The sequence below is a fragment of the Taeniopygia guttata genome, chromosome 13 (assembly GCF_048771995.1).
Source record: "Taeniopygia guttata chromosome 13, bTaeGut7.mat, whole genome shotgun sequence".
Lineage (NCBI taxonomy): Eukaryota > Metazoa > Chordata > Aves > Passeriformes > Estrildidae > Taeniopygia > Taeniopygia guttata.
This window is the reverse complement of record NC_133038.1, coordinates 16,114,178-16,132,993: the sequence shown is the minus strand read 5'-3', so window position 1 is coordinate 16,132,993 and position 18,816 is coordinate 16,114,178. Positions and strand designations below refer to the sequence as shown.

The 18,816-nt window shown below is 62.9% G+C and overlaps 1 protein-coding gene across 5 annotated transcripts in view; it reads right to left on the bottom strand.

Annotated features, from left to right (window-relative positions):
- The window catches only part of PCDH1 (protocadherin 1), a 59,413-nt gene extending 41,119 nt beyond the window's left edge, over positions 1–18,294 (bottom strand). The window contains exons 1-3 of one of the 5 annotated variants that reach the window (XM_072935129.1): positions 18,137–18,294; positions 9,635–10,449; positions 5,916–8,108 (exon numbers count right to left, since the gene is read on the bottom strand). In XM_072935129.1, the coding sequence (XP_072791230.1) occupies positions 5,916–8,108; positions 9,635–10,432 (2,991 nt within the window). In that variant the 5' untranslated portion in view covers positions 10,433–10,449; positions 18,137–18,294. The other 4 variants (XM_030284225.4, XM_030284224.4, XM_030284223.4 and 1 more) reach the window with 4 other exon arrangements.
- Between the last annotated feature and the right edge of the window lie 522 nt (positions 18,295–18,816).

Sequence of the window (18,816 nt, the reverse complement as noted above, 5' to 3'; positions counted from 1 at the left end):
GCCCACCCTCCCGGGGAACAATTCCTGCCCAATATCCCATCTAAACCTCTCCTCTTTTTAGTTTAAAAGAGTTCCCCTTGTCCTATCACTCTCTGCCTGTGTAAAATCTCTCCATCTTTTTTGTAGCTCTCCTTGAAGAACAGAAAGGGTCAGGACAAAAGACAAGGCCAGTGAAGGACCTGTTGGGGGGAAGCTGAGTGAGGCTGAATGCAAGGGCTGACTCCAGAGGCAAAGCCAGGGGTGACCTCCTCACTCCTGTTCAACCCTCCTGTGCCCCAGCTGAGCTGCCTGTGATTTCTGAAGGTTCAGGGCACTGCAGGAAGAGCCTCTTTTGGAATAATCTCCACTGACCATCTTGGTTTCTGCCAGCAGCAGAGCTGGGTTGTGCAATGGCAGCACAGCGTGCCCTGGGGATGGGCCATGCCCAGGGCTCCTGGCAGGTGCTCTCACAGGACAGGGCTGTGTGGGGATGAGGGTGGAGGGACAGGAAGGTGATTTGGGCCGGGCACAGAGCTCACATTCCAAAGGATGTGCCAACCAGTGGGACATTTGCCAGGGCACCACAGGGGCTGAGTGTCCAACACACCACAAACCACGAAGGGGCTCTTTGGAACCTGCCCTGGCACAGCCCCACACGGGGGGATTCACTCTGGGGGTCCCAGCAGGCCACCAGAGCACAGCAGCCACCCCTTTGCTGCTGTCCCATGGCTCCCAGGGCTGCCCTCCCCAGCTCTGACACCATTCCAGCCACTCTGTGCCCTTTGCTCCAGGCATTCCTTAGCCCTTGTTCCTTCACAACACCCTGTCCTACATCCTGCACCCTCTCATTACTCCAACCTCCTTCCATCCCATCCCATCCCAGAACATCCCAGCTCTGTCCTCACCCGGGAACACCCCACCCTCCACCCCCTCCAGCCACATCCCACCCTCTGTGCTTCACCCCATCCACACCTCTGGGTGCTCTGTGGGCTGAGGGGCCACCGAGTGCCTGGGGACACGCAGGGACACGCAGGGACCACGGGGACACGCAGGGACACGCAGGGACCATGGGGACACACAGGGACACACAGGGACCATGGGGACACACAGGGACCACAGGGACACACAGGGACCACAGGGACACACAGGGACCACGGGGACACGCAGGGACCACGGGAACACACAGGGACACGCAGGGACCACGGGAACACACAGGGACCACGGGGACACGCAGGACCACGGGAACACACCCTGTCCCAGCCGGGTTCTGCCCCAGGATTTGGGTGTGGGGTGAAGCCGCCTGCAGGGCTGGGCCCCGCTCCAGGGAACAGCACTGCAGCTGAGAGCCCGGCCGAGCGGGCAGAGCAGTGCTGGGAATATCAATCAGGGAGCCTTGGAGCGGGCGGCTGCACACACAGCCAGGGCTTTCATCCCCCAGGAGCCACAGCTCGGCCAGCAGAGCCAGCCAGGGGCTCAGCCCTGCGCTGGGAGGGCTCAGCATCCCTCTGTACCGGGGCCAGCATGGTCAGGAGAGACTGGGGACAGCCAGGGCCAAGGGAGAGATCAGGAGAGAGGGTGGAGAGGAGCAGATTTGAGGAAGATTTGAGGGGGGAAAGGAGGAGGTCCCCAGATCCAAGCTAGGAAAGGCCAACGCTGGCTCCAAGGGCATCAGGCAGGAGAGATGCTGAGGCTGTGAGGAGGGAGAGGAAGAGGAGGGGAGGGAGGAATGAGAAGCAGGGAGGGGAACTGGGCAGTCTGTCACCCAGCCCCACATGGGAGCCCCGGGCAAGGAGCACAGGCTGGGGGAGCCTTCAAGGGAGAAAGGACTAGATCCCCAGCGCTGGTGGGGCCAGGCACTGCCAGGCAGGAGAGAGCTGATGGCCTCCCTGGTGTGTTAGGGAGGGTAAGTGCCGCTGTCTCCTTGCAGACACTGCCTACAGAACTGTCACCTGGCCAAGGCTGCCCACCCTCTGCCACTGTCTCCTTGCAGACACTGCCTACAGAACTGTCACCTGGACAAGGCTGCCCACCCTCTGTCACTGTGTCCACCCCACTGCCGCCCTCCACCCAGCACAGCCCGTGCACAGCCCTGTGCCCCTCTCCCTGGGGCTGTGCACCCCCTGTGCCACCTCCTACAGCCCAGGCTGCACAGTCCCCACTGCCACCTCCTTGGCACAGGAGCTGTACCCTGCCCTGTGCCACCTTCCCCCTGGGGAAACTCCAGCTGCATCCCCTGCATCCCCTACCCCTGACACACAGCCCCTGCGTGTGTCCCTGCCCCAGCACAGCCTGCACACACCCACGCTGGCTCTGGCTGCACATCCAGCCTGTACCAGGGGCTGCTCTTCTCCCACAGCTGAAGCTCCACATTTTGAGGTCCCAAATGCCCCAGGGTGCTCTCGCTCCCTGCCATCAACCCAAGTGCCCAGCACAGACACGCCAAGAGCCCCCTCACCTTCCTGCTTTGCCCGTGGTGCCCTCAGCGTCCTCACCACTGCTCCAGCACACTGCACTGCCCACTCCCCACCCTGGCCTGTGCGCCCCCAGCTCCGCCAGGCACCCCAGTGATGCTCACAAGCTGCTGTGCTTTGACACAGCCGCTCTTCCCAGCAGATCCAGGGATCTGCAGCCCCTCAGTGACACCTCCCTCGTTCGGTCTCAGCCCGGCAGAGCCAAATCTGACCCAAGCCCCGTCGATCCCAGCAGGAGGAGCTGATTCATAGTGTGGAGGAACTTCTCCCAGCACAGCGTCTCTCTGAAACAGGGGGAAAGCAGGGCAGGTCCCCCATGAACCCTCAGCTCCATCTGCAGCTCCTTGCTGGATCCATTTATCAGCTCATTCCACGTGAATGACCTTGAGAAAACCCACTGATCCAGGACAGTGGGAGACTTTCCCAGACATCTGCCAGCACCTAAACCTGCAATTTATGGAGACTCTGAGCTAAATTCTCAAACAAGACGATTTCATTTCTGTCCATTACAGCTACAATATTCCTCTCCTCCCCTCCCGCAGAGAGTAATTAATGCTGCACCGCGCTCCGAGCCCGCGGGCAGGTGCAGGAACCTCTGCTGAGCTCACTCAAGTTCACTCCACTCCAGCTGCCTTCCCGGCTGGTGGGGGGCTGTGAAGACCCAGGGCAGCTCTTGGGAAAAGATGTAGAATATCTCCTCCTGGTAAAAAAGGATGGGGCCTGGGAGCCAGGCAGAAGAAAGAGCCGCTCCCCACGCCAGCGCCTGGAGTTCTAACCCCACGTTCATCAAAGAGCTGCCGAGGACGAGGAAGGAAGGGAAACTTCTCTCAGAAAGTTCCCAAAGGGAAGCAGATAGCAGGGCTGAGCCAAGCCCCCAGACTGCCCGGCCCAGCCCTGCGGGGAGCAGTTACTGAGGTGGTTGCTGGTGTCTCCTTTCCTCCTCTGCAGCCATCGCTTCTCCCTGCGGGTCCCAGCCCTGCCTGCCCAGGAGGCCCAGACACTTCCTGGATGGTGCAAGATAAAACCTTATGCTGTTAGCAAAACAAACGAGGAGGCTGTGAGAGCCAAGGCTGGCACAGGGCTCAAACCACCGCAGCCAGAACCACTGGTTTCCCCGGCTGATCTAATCTCTCCCAGCGCCGGAGCTCCTCAGCCCCAGCAGCACGGTGAGGCTGCTGGAGGCCAAGGTGAACTGGTGTGATGGAGCAGGGATGGTGTCCCAGTCTGGAAGAAAGACCAGGAGAAAATGAATGGGTGGTGAGGGAGGGGGGTCCATGAGATGGGACAGTGGGATGGTGGGAGAGGGGTGTTGGACTGCTCCTGCCTATGAGGGTCCATCTTTTCTCCAAACAGCTGGAGATAAGACCCCAGGCAAGCTCCATGGCATTGGCACCACCCCCATCCAACCCACCAGGAAATCCCATAGAGGGCAGAGCCATCTGCATGGGGAGCAAGACCACCCGGCTCCAGCAAGACTTCCTGAGAGGATCTCTCCTTCCCATCACCTGCCAGGGTGGGGGAGCAGCGGGATCTGGGCGCTGCTGACATGCCAAGGCTCCATCTGCAACCGCGTGCGCCCTCGTTGCAGCACTGCGGCGGGTGGGAGCCGGCGGCTGCCAGCCCGCGCCGGCGGGATTTGGGTCAGGCTAGCCAGGCACAGGGATCTGCTCCACCACGCTCTGGGTGCGGGACGTGGGTGTGGCTCAGGAGGATGTGGAGATCAACCAGGAGAAGCTTTGAGGGAGGATGTTGGTGTGAAATGGAATAAAAGCTGGGTGGGCTGGGTTGTGGCTCAGACTGCACACACACACACACACACACACACACACACACACACACACGTACGTGTGTGTGTGTGTGTGTGTGTGTGTGTGTGTGCGTGTGTGTGTGTGTGTGTGCAGGTGTTGGGAACCCTGTCCTGGAGGAACATCTTCAGAGGGGCAGGGAATGATTGGACATGGGACATGTCAACCTGGGCATGAAGAATCAGCACCATGAGGCCTTTGGACTGACCATGCTGGGCTGTGGTGGAGGGTTTGTGGAGATGACCAGCCCATGTGAGCATCACTTCTGGCCTCCACAGGGCCTGAGTGCTCCAGTGGCCAAGGACATGGAAAATATGCCTGGGAAATTGCTGGGAGAGCCTTTTCAGGGCAGCAGGGAAAATAAGGCACAATCGGTCAAAAATAGAAAACTTTATTGAAGTCAAATCCAACAGGGCAGCTGAGCTCAGCCCCACGGCAGGAGCCCAGCCTGCCGCTCACTGGGGTACAAAGAAGGGGGCAGGGGTCTCATGGGGCACAGGGGGTACAGCACGGGGGGGAGTGGGTGGTCCTCACCCATGGGGCCCCAGGAAGAAGACAAAGCCACAGGCACTCGCTCCCCCTCTCCCTCCCTGACTGGTTAAGGACAGAAGTGCCAAAGCAGAAACATGGTGCAAGCTCCTAAGTGGCCAGACAGCCTGAGAAAGAGGGTCCTGCAAGCTCCACACTCAGCCCACGACCTTGTGGCTCAGCTCCAAGCTCCAGTGCACACCAGCGAGCAGCCAAGACCTGCCTCCGCCCTGCCCCGCACGCAGAGAACCCCCCGGCAACACCAAGAGCAGTGACCCGACCGCAGCAGAGACCTCCGTGCCCCTCTCCCCTGGCCCCCAGCACAGCCCCAGCCCTGCCACACGGACGGGCCATTCCCGTGCCACCAGGAGCTGCAGATCCTCTCCCGCAGAGCCACAGCTCCTGACCCAGTGCTTGTGCTAAGCCCGGATTTCACCGTGCCGGCTGTGGCAGAGGGCCCGAGCCTGGGGGAAGCCGGAGCCTGAGCCTGGGAAAAAGGCAGAGCTTTGCTCCTCCACCCAGCCCCACTTGCCTGGGCAGCCGCAGCAGGCGCAGAGCTCCCTTTGAGGCGCCCTGTGCAGGGATGGTGGCAGGTTCAGCCGCACCAGCAGAGCCGGGCTGGCAACAGCGAGGCCAGAGCCTTCCCAACTGCTCCCTGGAGCAGGGCAGGGCTGGAACCGGCTGTGGCAGGAGCAGGACCATTCCCTCCTCCCCATGAGCCAGCCCAAGCGGAGGAAGGGATGGGTGGGTGGGCATCACCCTCCTTGGTGCTTTTAGAGTGGTCCCCAAAGCGGACGCAGGCGGGTGGCATTCCCTGCCCGGAGCCCCACATGCAGAGCCACACACATGCAGTGCCCTTTGCATCACCATCACCCGGGCAGCACCGCCAGGACCCAGCCCCGGGTGCTCTGACAAGGGCTCAGACAGTTTTTGGCCTCCCTCACACCGTCCCCATCCCCTCCCTGCACCATGCCCAGGCTCTGCGCCTCGGCTCCAGGGTAGTCCAACACCAGCCCCCTGGGCCACGCAAGCAGGGCTGGGGACCAGTCCACGCTCACTCCCACACCTCTGTCCAGATGGCTCCCCGGTGCAGCGGGGGCGCCGCTGCCGGCCTCAGGATGAGCTCTCCTACCTGCTTGTTGGTGTATTTCTGGGGGTTGGTGCGGTAGCTGTAGTCCGAGTACTGCTCGGAGCCCGTCGAGTTGTTGTCCCCGGTGCCAACAAAGGTGTTGGTGGCCGGCAGGTCCTGCACCACTTGGTGCTTCTTGGAGGCAGAGGGTGACTGAGGCTGCAGCTGGATGGAGGGCAGTGGCGAGTTGGAGCGGTAGTGGCGGCCCAGGTCCGGGCTGCCAGGAGGGTAGTTCAGGGGCAGGTGGATCCGGGGACTGTCGCTGACCGAGTCGTTCATGAGGTTGAACTTGAGCGATTTCTGCAGCCCCGTCTCCTCCTCATCCTCCGTGGGCTTGGGTGGCTTGGGAGACTTGCTCTTCTTCACCTTGTTCTTACTCTTCCCGCTCTTGCTGGCCTGCTTGGGTGCATACAGGTCCTTGGTCTCCTTCTTGCCCGCCTGGTAGCCGCTCTTGGCCTCTCGCTGCCGGCAGTAGCGCACCAGGACCACCAGCACGATGACCAGGGTGACAGCCACAATGCCAGCGATGACTCCGAAGAGGATGTTGCTCCGCTGCTTGCTGCGCTCGTACTCGGGGTCACCGGCGATGTCGATGTCCAGCGGGGTGTCCAGGCTGTGCCCCACCAGCGTGTCCAGCAGCGTGCGGTTGGCCAGCGTCTCGTTGACGTAGAAGTGCACCAGAGCCGTGCCGTGCCGCGAGGGCTTGCCCTTGTCGTTGACGCGCACGACCAGGCGGTGCAGGCCGTGGTGCTTGCGCAGGATCTCCTTCTCCAGAGTGATATCTCCACTCTGCGGGGAGATCTGGAAGAGCTCGAAGGGGTTTCCTCCTGTGATGCTGTAGATCAGCTCGGCGTTGATGCCCGAGTCGATGTCCTCTGCCTTGACCTTGCTCACCTGCTGGCCAGGGCTGGTGTGGGGCAGGATGTGCTTGTAGGTGGCATTGGAAGGGGAAGTGATGAAGGGGGCATTGTCGTTCTCATCCAAGACGTTGATGGTCACCCCCACATAGGCAGACCTGGGGGGATCCCCACCGTCCACCGCCTTGAGTCGGAAAGTGTAGGTGCTCTGCTGCTCCCGATCGAAAGAGATGCTGGAGAGGATGGTGCCAGTGCCATTTTGGATGACAAAATCCCCGTTGTCTTGCTCCACTGACAGCTGGATCCTGGCATTTTCTCCTTTGTCAGCATCGATGACCGTCACCATGCCCACAGGGCTGAGGGGCGGCATGTTCTCCATCACTGAGAAGTTGTAGCCGCTCAGCATGAACTTGGGGTCGTTGTCATTCCTGTCCATGACGTTGATGGCCACAGACGCTGTGCCCTGCTTGCTGGGGCTGCCCTTATCTTCTGCCACCACCAAGAACTCGTAGCGTTCCCGCTGCTCTCGGTCCAGCACCGCCTTCACCCGGATCTCCCCGGAGTCAGGGTCAATGGTGAAGGAGCCCTTGGAGGAGGGGTCTGTCACCAGGGAATAAACCAGCTTGGCGTTGGAGCCGCTGTCAGCGTCAGTGGCACTCACCTCCATGACCAGCTCGTCGGGCTCGTTGTTCTCAGGGAAGGCCACCTCAGTGAAGCTCTGGCTGAAGACAGGGGCGTTGTCATTGACGTCCATCACCTGCACCTTCAAGGAGTTGGTGCTGGAGAGGGGTGGGTTCCCCGAGTCCACGGCCACAATCTCAATCGTGTACTCCTTCACCGACTCGTAGTCCAGCGGCGTGGTGGTCTGCAGGAAGTATTTCTTCTTGCTGTCACTCCCTGTCTCACTGGCCTGGCGCAGCTGGAATGGGACGTCACCAGCCACCACGCAGGTCACCACAGCATTTTCACCCTCATCTCGGTCAGACACCTGCACCAGAGCCACTGCTGTCTCTACTGGCACGTCCTCCGAGATGTTGGCCATGCCATCCTGGTGGGTGACCAACCCTATGCCCCGGATCTCTATGGAGGGCGCGTTATCGTTCATGTCCTTGATGGTGACCACCACCTGCGTGCGGGCGCTCTTGGGGTTGGCGCCCTTGTCCTTGGCCATGACGGAGAACTTGAGGGTGCCGATGTCCTCACGGTCGATGGGGCCCTGCACGGTGATGAGCCCCGTGGCGCGGTCCAGGCGCAGCAGCCGCCGCACCATGTCCGAGGCCTGGTGGAAGGAGTAGTCGATCTCGGCGTTTGCGCCCTGATCCGAATCGTTGGCTTTCACCTGGGGGACAGAGAGACAATCAGTGAGCAGGACAAGGGCACGGCGGAGTGAGCCCCTCCGCAAACCGCCACGGCCTTCCCTGAGGACAGCTGAGGGAAAAACCAGGATTTCCTCTTCTGGGGCCAAGGACTGTGGGGCAAAGAGCCTGGGACCGGCAGAGCAGCTGGGAGCCGCCCTCGGGCACGGAGGCTCTGCCTCGATCTTCCGGAGAAACCGGCTGGGCTGGTTGGCTGCGCTCCCCTCCCAGCCAGCTCCGGCACGCGGCACGCAGGGAATGCTCCGGAACCATGGAACTGTGCCGCTGAGACCCAGCCAGCAGCAGGGAGGGACAGCTCCAGCTGTGCCCCCGAGGAGGGGCTGGAGCAGCTGCCTGGCTCAGGTGAGGGCGAGGGGTGAGGCAACGATGTGCGGAGCTGCAGCAGCTCCATCGTGGCATCCAGGGATGCAGCCACGCCGGGATTGGGGCTGTCTGAGCCCTGCACAGCACCGTCCATCCCTGCCCACCCGCCAGGAGCTCTGCATCCCCATAAACCTGCCTCTACGCCTATTATTTGCTTTCTAAAGAAGATGAGGTTTGTCTAACATTTGCCTCCCTAATCGGCTCTCTGAGCAACCTCTTCTCTGCACCATTTGCTGCTCCGCCGTTATCTTGCTCAGCAGATTTGGATGGAGAACGAAAGTTGTTAAATGTAAATTCCACCTTTTACCTCCACTCACAAAACAGGCGGAAGTCATTTTCCCCCTGAAAGATAAAAGCTGAGCAATGGCAGCAGCGGCATCTCAGCCCATTCTCCTCCCGGCCATGCAGCTCCCTTATCTTCTTCCAACTCCCATTCTCTTAACAGTGAAAAATGAATTCTTAAAAAATTCACATCAGAATTAGCAGGCAGATGAGAGCTGGCCGCGCTCCGCTTATTAAGATGGCAGCTGCAGATAAACAGATGTCGACTACTATCATCTCAGTGCCCCCTCCAAGCCAAATCCACCAAGATCCAGCCCCCTGGGCTCTCCAGGCCAGTTTGCAGCGCTGCCCGAGACAGGCAGAGCCCTGGCTCCCTGCAGACAGCAGTGCACCTCCGGAGCCATGGCCAGCCCCGCGCACGGGCAGCAGGGATGCTCCCTGTCCCCACCTCCCGAGTTTCCATGGAGCAGCCAAGGGAATGCAACTCATGAAAGGGTCTATGTCTTGTCTGCAGGCAGCACTGAGACCGCGCTGGCCCCAAGCCAGGCTCCCGGTGGCCCCCAGGTCCCAGCCCTCCCAGGAACCCCGATCCCTGCTCCCTGCCCCTCAGCCGTGTCCTGCAGCCCCACTCCAGCTGTGCCTTCCTGCACATCCTCTCCAACCTCGCTTGGGCAGATGTGATATCCCAGGGACCTGCCTGCCCGCTGGCCCTGGGTGACACTGCGGGCTCTTTCACCAAGCCCTCCCTCCTCCCCGGAGGAACCACAGCCATGTCAATGCTCCTGGGTTGTCCCTGAGCCAGGCAGGAGGGGAAACGGTGAGGAGAAGAGTCCCCCACACTCACCTGGAGGACTGAGTGCCCCACAGGGCTGTTTTCGGAGAGCTCTGCCTCGTACAGGGCCTTCTCGAACTTGGGCGCGTTGTCGTTCATGTCCAGGATGGTGATGCGGAGCAGGGCACTGCTCGCCCGAGGGGGGTTCCCCCCATCCTGCACCTTGATGGTCAGATCGTAGGAGTCCCACTGCTCCCGGTCCAGGTTCCCCATGACGATCAGCTGAGGCTGCTTCTCATCCTGGTCCTCAGCCACCTGCAGCCCAAAGAGCTCCTGCGCCTCCGGACCAGCCATCAGCTCGTAGGAGGCAACGCCGTTGGGGCCCGAGTCCCGGTCCATGGCCAGGGGGATAGGGAAGAGCGTCCCAACATTGGTGTTTTCAGGGATGGAGAGAGTGAGGACGGGCGAGGCGAAGTTGGGGGTGTTGTCATTGATATCGAGCACCTCGATCTGCCCCTCGAGCAGGCGTGGGCTGCTGTTGGCGTTCAGGTTAGTGATGGACACCTCGAACTCCAGGAAGCAGGGCTCTCCAGGCAGGAGGTGCTGGCATTCCCGCAGGCTCTCCCGGTCGATGGAGGTCTCTGTGGTGTAGATGTCCCCAGTCTTGCCATCCACACGGAGGTACGGGGCCCCCACTTCCAGCTTGTAGAGGTGCCCCATGTCCGGTAAGCCGTAGTCGGAGGCCAGGCTCCCTATGAGGCTGTTGGGGGGTTGTTCCTCCTGCACTTTGTAGACCGCACGTGTCCCCGAGGCCAGGGCAGGGAGCTGGCAGAGGAGCCACAGGCCCAGGCAGGACGCCAGCGGGTTCATCCTGCGCTGCAGGGGAGCTGGAGGAGACACAGACACCGGAGGTTAGCGACCAGCCCACTTCCCTGGCTCACCCCACTGCGCCATGTGGGCCCACACATGGTCCTGGCACAGTTCCCGAAGGAAGGGGCTGCTGGGGCTCCTGGCAGCCTCCAGCGCCCTGAAGGACCCGTCCCAGCTTGCAAAGTTCCTGCAACGCCCTGCTGGAGTGAGTAACCCTGTCATTGAAACCTCAGCCCTGCCACTTGCAGGAAGCCACTCCTGCCACTGTCCACCCTCTTCGTCACCGCACCGACTGTAATTAGACCCAACGAGGCACACTAACAGGGTGGACTGCAGGCAGCCTGCTGCCAGCAACCCGATGGGAGCCGGCCAGACTCTGAGACAGCTTCTCAGCACCCAAACACAGAAGCATTGTGTGCCACCAGTGCAGGGGCACTGCCTGCCACGCACGGCAGGGACACACGGGCACTGCACACAGCTGCCAGCACTGCAGAAACGGGAGCACCAAAGGGAGAGTTCTGCCTGGGAAGTGGGAAGTGGGGCTGACACCCATCCAGCACTGAGGGGATGTGGGGCTGACACCCATCCAGCACTGAGGGGATGTGGGGCTGATACCCATCCAGCACTGTGGGGATCTGGGGCTGACACCCATCCAGCACTGAGGGGATGTGGGGCTGACACCCATCCAGTACTGTGGGATGTGGGGCTGACACCCATCCAGTACTGTGGGATGTGGGGCTCACACCCATCCAGCACTGAGGGGATGTGGGGGTCACACCAATCCGGCACTGAGGGGATGTGGGGCTGACACCCATCCAGTACTGTGGGATGTGGGGCTCACACCCATCCGGCACTGAGGGGATGTGGGGCTCACACCCATCCAGTACTGTGGGATGTGGGGCTGAAATCCCATTCCAGCACTGAGGGGATGTGGGGCTGACACCCATCCAGCACTGAGGGGATGTGGGGGTCACACCCATCCAGCACTGTGGGATGTGGGGCTCACACCCATCCAGCACTGTGGGATGTGGGACTGACACCCAGCACTGAGGGGATGTGGGGCCCACAACAATCCAGCACTGAGGGGATGTGGGGCTGACACCCATCCAGCACTGAGGGGATGTGGGGCTGACACCCATCCAGTACTGAGGGGATGTGGGGCTCACACCCATCCAGCACTGAGGGGATGTGGGGCTGACACCCATCCAGCACTGAGGGGATGTGGGGCTCACACCCATCCAGCACTGAGGGGATGTGGGGCTGACACCCATCCAGCACTGAGGGGATGTGGGGCTCACACCCATCCAGCACTGAGGAGATGTGGGGCTCACACCCATCCGGCACTGTGGGATGTGGGGCTGACACCCATCCAGCACTGTGGGATGTGGGGCTGACACCCATCCAGCACTGAGGGGATGTGGGGCTCACACCCATATGGCACTGCAGGGACATGGGACATTGAAACGACACAGAACTGACACCCACCAGGGACACAGGGCACTGCAGGGATGCAGGGCTGCCGCCCATGCAGGGATAGAAGGCCATGGATGGCTGCAGGGATGCAGGGCTGCCATGCACCCAGCACTGCAGGGACACGGGGCACTGCCAGCATCCAGCTCCCTCCCATCCATCACTGCCTGCACTGCAGGAACAGCAGCAGCCATCACTTCGGGGACACAGGACACTGCAGGAATGCAGGACTGCCGCCCATGCAGCACTGCAGGGCCGTGGGGCACCGCTGTGGCAGGAGCAGAGCAGCGCTGCCCTTGCTGCACTGCCAGCGCAGTGGCACTGCCAGCCTCACACTGCCAGGTACAGAGGCACCACCCACCCGGCACTGCAGGGCCCTGAGCATCATCCCTCCTGCACTGCCCGTGGAGCACTGCCAGCCCCGCTGGCCCGGCAGGCAGAGGGACACCGGGTGTCTGCCCAAGCTGTCTGCAGTGCAGGAACCCCCGGGCAGCCCCCGGCAGTGCCCAGCCCCGGCGCACTGCAACGGCAGCACAGCATCCCCCTCGCTGCACAGTCACTAGGCAACCCCACACCCTGCGCCAGCAGCTCCTGTTCCCTTCCTCACTGCAGACACACTGTTCCTTCCCGTTCCCTCCCACTCCAGTCTGGGACATGGCACGCACTGGGTGCCCACCCTGTGCCAGTGCCCATCCTGCTGCTGCAGCGGCGCTGCCCCCCTGCATTGCAGAGACACCCCCACACTACTGCCCCTGCCATTGGCACCCCTTCCCTGTGCCCACACAGCGCCCACACAGTGCCCACACAGTGCCCAGACCGTGCCAGGAACACCACCAGCCCCACAGACTGTCCCCTCCAGTGCCAAGCCACATGCCCTGCCACCAAGCCCCTGTCTGGTGCGGTGCTTGGCCACCAGCTTTCCCATTCCGGGGATTCCATTCTGGGAACACATTTTCCTCCTCCAGGGTCCAGGGGCTTCTGCTGAGCCATGAGCATAAAGGGGTTCAACGCAGCTCACTGGCACCCAACAACCCAGGGATTGGGTGCCCTAAAATTAACAGCCACAAACCTCTGCCAAGGCCCCACAGCATCACCCTGCTCTCGCCGTTCCCATCACTCCCTCTCCATACTCTGTGCCCAAGGACAAGCAAACGCTCCATGGGCAAGTGCCCCATCACCATCCCCCTCTGTGGAATGGAGGCAATTGCCACACTGCAAGTGCCCAGTTCCTGCTTAGCCTGGCACGGAACGGATCATCAGCAAGCGGAACACCCTGCACTGTCCTCCTTGGCACATCCCACAAGCCAACAGCTCCTGTCCCTCCACCCCTCTGCTTCCCCCTGGACATGGGGACATGGACGGGATGAGCTCTGCCTCTGCAGTGAAAATACATCTCCCTGCCTGGAGAGGAGACTGTGGCCCTGAAGCCAAGCTTGCCTCTGCTGCCTTGTCTTGCCACTTTCTTTGTGCAGAGCAGAGCCATCCCCAGCTGGCTGAGGCCATGCAGAGCTGCCACACCAGTGCTGGGATGTGTGACTCCAGGAGGAAGGGATGAGGAGAGAGCAGGACACCTTCCATCCCTGGACTGGGCTGAGGATGGAGGAGGTCAGGAGCCAAGCAGACACAGAACAGATTTTTGCACCAGCAGTGTGTGCTCACACGTGTGTGTGTGTCTGTGCTGGGTGTGCACCGTGAGCGTTCCAGGGGTGTGCACCTGCCCGGAGCACGGCCGTGTGTCCATAGGGAGAGGCATGGACGTCACACCTGTGCCCTAGCAGGGTGTGCAGCTGTGTCACACAGGGAAAGGAGCACATCCCTGCCCTCTCTGGGCTGTGCCCCAGGTGTGAGCTCGCACTGCTGCTTGTGTGTGCGCCCCACACAACGCGTGTGTGCCCCACACAACGCGTGTGCCCGCGTGTGCGCATGCCCTAGCTGTGTGTGATGTCACCCGTGCGGGGGCACCGGCATCTGGGTCACACTCGTGTCTGCTCACACCAGACCCCCTCACTCAGCTGCCTCCATGGGGTGAACCTGCCCCCAGGCCTGCGCTGGCACTGGGGACAGCTCTGAGTGAGGACAGGGAAGATGGGCAGCTCCAGCTGTTGGGAAAGGGCTCCTGGAGGATGCCCGGGCTGGGAGAGGCACCGTGCCCGCAGCTGGGCTGTTTGCACCGGGCTGGGCCCGGCTGCTGGTGACGTAGCCACGTCCTGACTAAGCCCTGGTTCGAGGTGAAAGATCACCAGGAAAGGGAAAAGTCTCAAGGCAGTGCTGATGTCTCACACGGCTGAGGGAGCTGGGAGGGAGGGCCCAGCAGCTGGAAATGCCAGGAGCCCTGTGCCAGCCTGGAGGAGGAAGGGTGTCACCCAAAGGTGCCCAGGATTTCTGCTCCAAAAGCAGGGCTGGAATCTGAGCCCAAGCCCCATTCCTGCAGGTGAAGGAAGGCACCCTGCAGAGCAGGGAGATGAGAGGAGAGGGACTGAGAGCCCAAAGGGCACTGCTGGAAGGCTCGAGGGGCCCTGGGCTCTGCAGGATAAGGAATCAGCAGGGTCATGAATCCTGCTCAGCACCCAGGGGTGCGAATGACACGGCACAGACGTGAGAGCCCAGAGCTGGGCGTGAGGAGGAGGAGGAGGAGAAGTAGGAGGAAGCCTCCACAAGCACGTCTGTGCAGGAGACACAGGCTTCCCAGGGGCCAGTCCAAGGCACCAGGCTATTTTCCCATGGGATCTAAGGACCATCCCACACTTTCTTCTCTGGTGCCAGGCACCTTTTTCCAACCTGCTGGCAAAGCACAGAGCACTTAAAAATAAAAGCCCCTCCCAAAACAACTATTCCTCCGCACACACAATTCTCCCTACGGGGAGTGTGTGAGAGAGACTGAACCACATGAGAGAGGCGTTAGTCACGCTGCTTAATGCATGACTGGGAAGCTCTCGGAGGACAGTGGCATGCAAAATCCGACAGAATTCAGCCATCCCCACCAAAAAAAAAAAAAAAAAAACAAAACCAAAAAAAACAAGCCTTAATGAGAGAGAGGTTATAAAGCGCCGCGAATTTAAGCAACTGCTTGAACAAGCCTGTGCTCCCTGTGATTCCCACAGCCTGCTGGCCCCGTTCCACGGGAGGCAGCACCGCTTCGGGAATGGGCACCAAAGTCCATCCTCTCCTCGCTCCCAGCGGCTGATTGCGTGGCTCGGAGCCACGGCTTACAAGTCTCTCCAAAGCCTGCACTGAGCACACAAGTGCTAATCCCCCTGCGTGCTCCCCCCAGCCCCGCTCCGACACCCGGAGCTGGAGCGACATCCCAGCAAGCAGCAAACAGCTCAGCCCAGCTCCGCGCCGAGATCAGGGGTCGTGTTAGCCGAGAAAACAGCCGCTGATGGTCAGTCCTGCGCTGAAGACAGCATGGGCTGAATCCTGGGTATTCCACAGCTCCGGCTGCCACTGCGGCTGCCCGGCGTTTCTGCAGGCTGGGCCCGAGCGCCGGGAGCCAGAGCACCCCGCGAGGAGGAACCCCACTGGCCTGGCAACAGCGTCACCCCTAAATCATCCCTGAGCAGCTCAGCAGTGATCAAAAGACGGCAAAGCCGAGGGCCCTCCCTTCTCTTGCTGCCTTCTCCACATCCCTCCCAAGTCTGGCAGCCGGCGAGGCAGAGACCTGTCAGAGCCTCCCTGGAGTGGTACCCCCAATGCTCCCAGCCGTGGGTCCCCCACAGCCACTCCGGGCTCCTGTTCCCTCCCTCCCGGCTGGAGAGGAGCCCTGGGGGAAGACATAAATGTCGCGGGCTTGAGACACCCCGGCAGGGCCGCTGGGAGCCGGGCACAGCGGGAGCGGCTCTGCCCCGGGGATGCAGCCGGGAGGGTTGGGGGGACCTTGGGCAAGGGGGACAGGGTCCCCCCGGCTTCACAGGGCGCCGCGGGAGCGGCTGCTGCCGGCTGCGGCGGCTGGGAGGGAGGATGGAGGATGGAGGCCGGGCTCCGCCGCGGCCGAGGCTCCCCGGTCCCCGCGGCGCTGCCCGGGTGAGGCTCCGACCGCCACCGGCTCCTCTGCGGGCACGGAGCGGAGCGGAGCCCCCCCACCCCCGCTCCCCCAGGCGGCTCCGCCAGCCCCACGCACACGCACAGAGACACGCACAGAGACACGCACACACACACGGATACACGCACGCAGACACCCGTGACAAAACCACGGGAGCCGCTCAGCCTCGCGTACCGGGAAACAGGGATCGTCCGCGGCCAGGCACGCACAGCCCGCGGACACACTCGGAGCCCACTGACACACTTGGAGCCCACTGACACACTCGGAGCCCACTGACACACTCGGAGCCCACTGACACACTCGGAGCTCACTGACACACTCGGAGCTCACTGACACACTCGGAGCCCGCTGACACACTCGGAGCTCGCACGCAAACCCCGTCACACACACAGCTCCGCACACAGACACGCTCACCCCACTCGCGTCCCCGCACCCCGGTGTCACACGCACCCCACGCGGACACCCCGCCACGGCCCCCGCCGCTCCGGCTCACGCACAGCCCCTCTCCCAGCCGGCTCCCGGCTCACCCGCAACTTCTGCGGCTTCCACGCAGCCGCGCACACCGCGGGCGCACACACCCAGGGCTGGACGAGGGAATCGCACCCAGGGCCACCCCCACGCGGAAAAATAAACACCCCGAAACACGCGCGCACCCCCCGCCCCAGCCGCCCTCCCGCACCCACCGCCCGCCCTGCGCTGCGCCGTGCGGGGCTGGCCGCGCTCCGCTCCGCGCCGCACAACAAGTGGCAGCGCCGGGCGGGACCGGGGACGAGCGGGAGCCGCCCCGCTGGCCGCGGAGCCCCGCACAGCCCCGCGCGGAGCGGAGCGGAGGGATGCGGGATGCTCGGCAGCGGGATGCTCGCCAGCGCCGCTCCCGCCGCCGCTCGGCCCCGCGCTCCCGCACGGAGCCGGGGCATCCCGCACCCCCCCGCGGCTCCGCCTGGCTGCGGGCGGGAGTCCCGGCCCCGCCGCAGCTCTTACTTGGATGGTGCCGGCGCTGCGCTCCGTGCCGAGCCCCTGCGCGCTGGTCCCGCGGCGTCTCCATCGCCTCCTTCCCGGAGGGACCGCGCTCCCCCCACCCCCCCGGCTCCTCTCGAGCGTTATCCACGATGAAAAACAAATGGGAAAAAATACCGGGGGGGAAGGGGGCGGGGGGGGGGGGGAAGAAAAATAATTTAAAAAAAGAAAAAATAAAAAAAAAAGGGGGGAGGGGGGGTAAAAAATATAAATGTCCCGCGGGAACCGCCCCCCTCCCCGGGCCGGGGCTGCGGCTCCTCCGGCGGAGCGGCGGCTCAGGCTGGAGGCAGCCCCGGTGGGCAGCTCGGTCCGTGCCCGCCTCCGTCCCTCGGTGTGTGTGAGGATGTGCAGGGGAAGCGCAGCGCAGGCACGGCCCCTTCCCCCCCCCGCCCGCCGCTGCCTCCGCCTCTCGCCGCCACCACCACCATGGGGAGGTGGAGCTCCGGCTCCTTATCAGATCCCGAGCCCGGCCGGGCTGCCGGGACGAGCGGGCAGCGGCTGCCGGGCAGAGCCGCCCGGCTCCGGGCTGCCGGCACCGCGCCCAGCGCCGTGCCCGTGGAAAACGGGGGTTCCCGCGGTCCCCCCGGGCCCCCTCACCCCGGGGACCCCTCCGCTCCGCTCCTCGGGTCTCCCATCTCACTCCCCGCTCGGTACTCTTAATCATTAACTCGCTCATTTATTCTTCCAGCCGGCGCTTCACAGCCCCACAACCCCGCGCAGCCGGGAGGGTCCCTCCGTGGGACGGAGCTCAGCGGGCGCTGTGCCCATCCCTCCCGAGCCCTGCCCAGCCGGCTGCGGTGCCGGGGCCCGCCGTGCCTGCCGTCACACCTCGGTGAATCACGGCTTCATTCAGCGCGGGGAGTCGGGGCGCAGCGCCCACGGAGCACCTGCGACTCCCGAAAGCAGCCGCGGGCTCGCAGCGCCCTTGCGATGCTCTCAGGAGCTGTTCTCCCTCATCTGCCTCCTCACCCCGGCACCTCGGCTGGCCAGGCGAAGTCCCCAGGGCATGGGGACAGCGTGTTCCGGGGCTGCCCCTTCCTCCCCTCGCCGCCTCCGCCGCCTCCGCGCTCCTGCAAGGAGCGGCCGCGCTCCCTGCCAGCGGCTGGAGCTGCAGCCCGACCCTGCCGGAACCCTCAGCCCCCTCCGAGGGTCGCGCAGCCCTTAGCGCTGCCCCTCACCCGCCTTCCGGGCCGCTTGCGGCGCGGATTTCTCGCCAGGATGCTGGAAAGTCCTTCCCGCTCCGCCGCAGCGAGGATGGGAGCGCGTCTCCCCGCTGAGCTACGCCAACCTGTTGCGCAGCGCCCTTCGCTGCACACATGCTCAGCTCGGCTGCATGACTGCACCATCTAGAGGCTGCGCCTGCCCGCTCGGAGCAGCCCGGCTCTATCTCACCCCCTAAATCACCCCGTTTTTCCCCCAAAATTGCCGGGGGTTTCTCCCAGATCTCCCCGCATTTCCCTGGCAACAAGCGGGTTCAGGCCGTGGCAGGGCTGCGTCCCGCCAGGCAGGAAAAGGGGGCTGGCGAGACATCCCTCAGGATGGAAAGCCCAGCTCTCCTCCCAGACTTTCTGCTCCTCCAGAGATGTCGGCTCCTCCGCGTCTGTGTGCAGGGCTTTTTTTTCCGAGTGTCAATTCACATGAAGCCAATTTAGCAGAAGATGTGAATTGAGAAGCCAGGGAAGGTCACAGCCCACCTTTGGGGCAGGGAGAGGAGCTGTGGGGTTTGTCAGGCTGTGCCTTGCTGATCCAGCGTGAGCTGGGCAGGGAGAGGGAGTGAAATTCTGCGGAGACAAGGGGAGGTTTGATGGATCAGTAACTGGCAGCCCTCCTTGGAGGGACGGAGAGCTGGAGCAAAGGG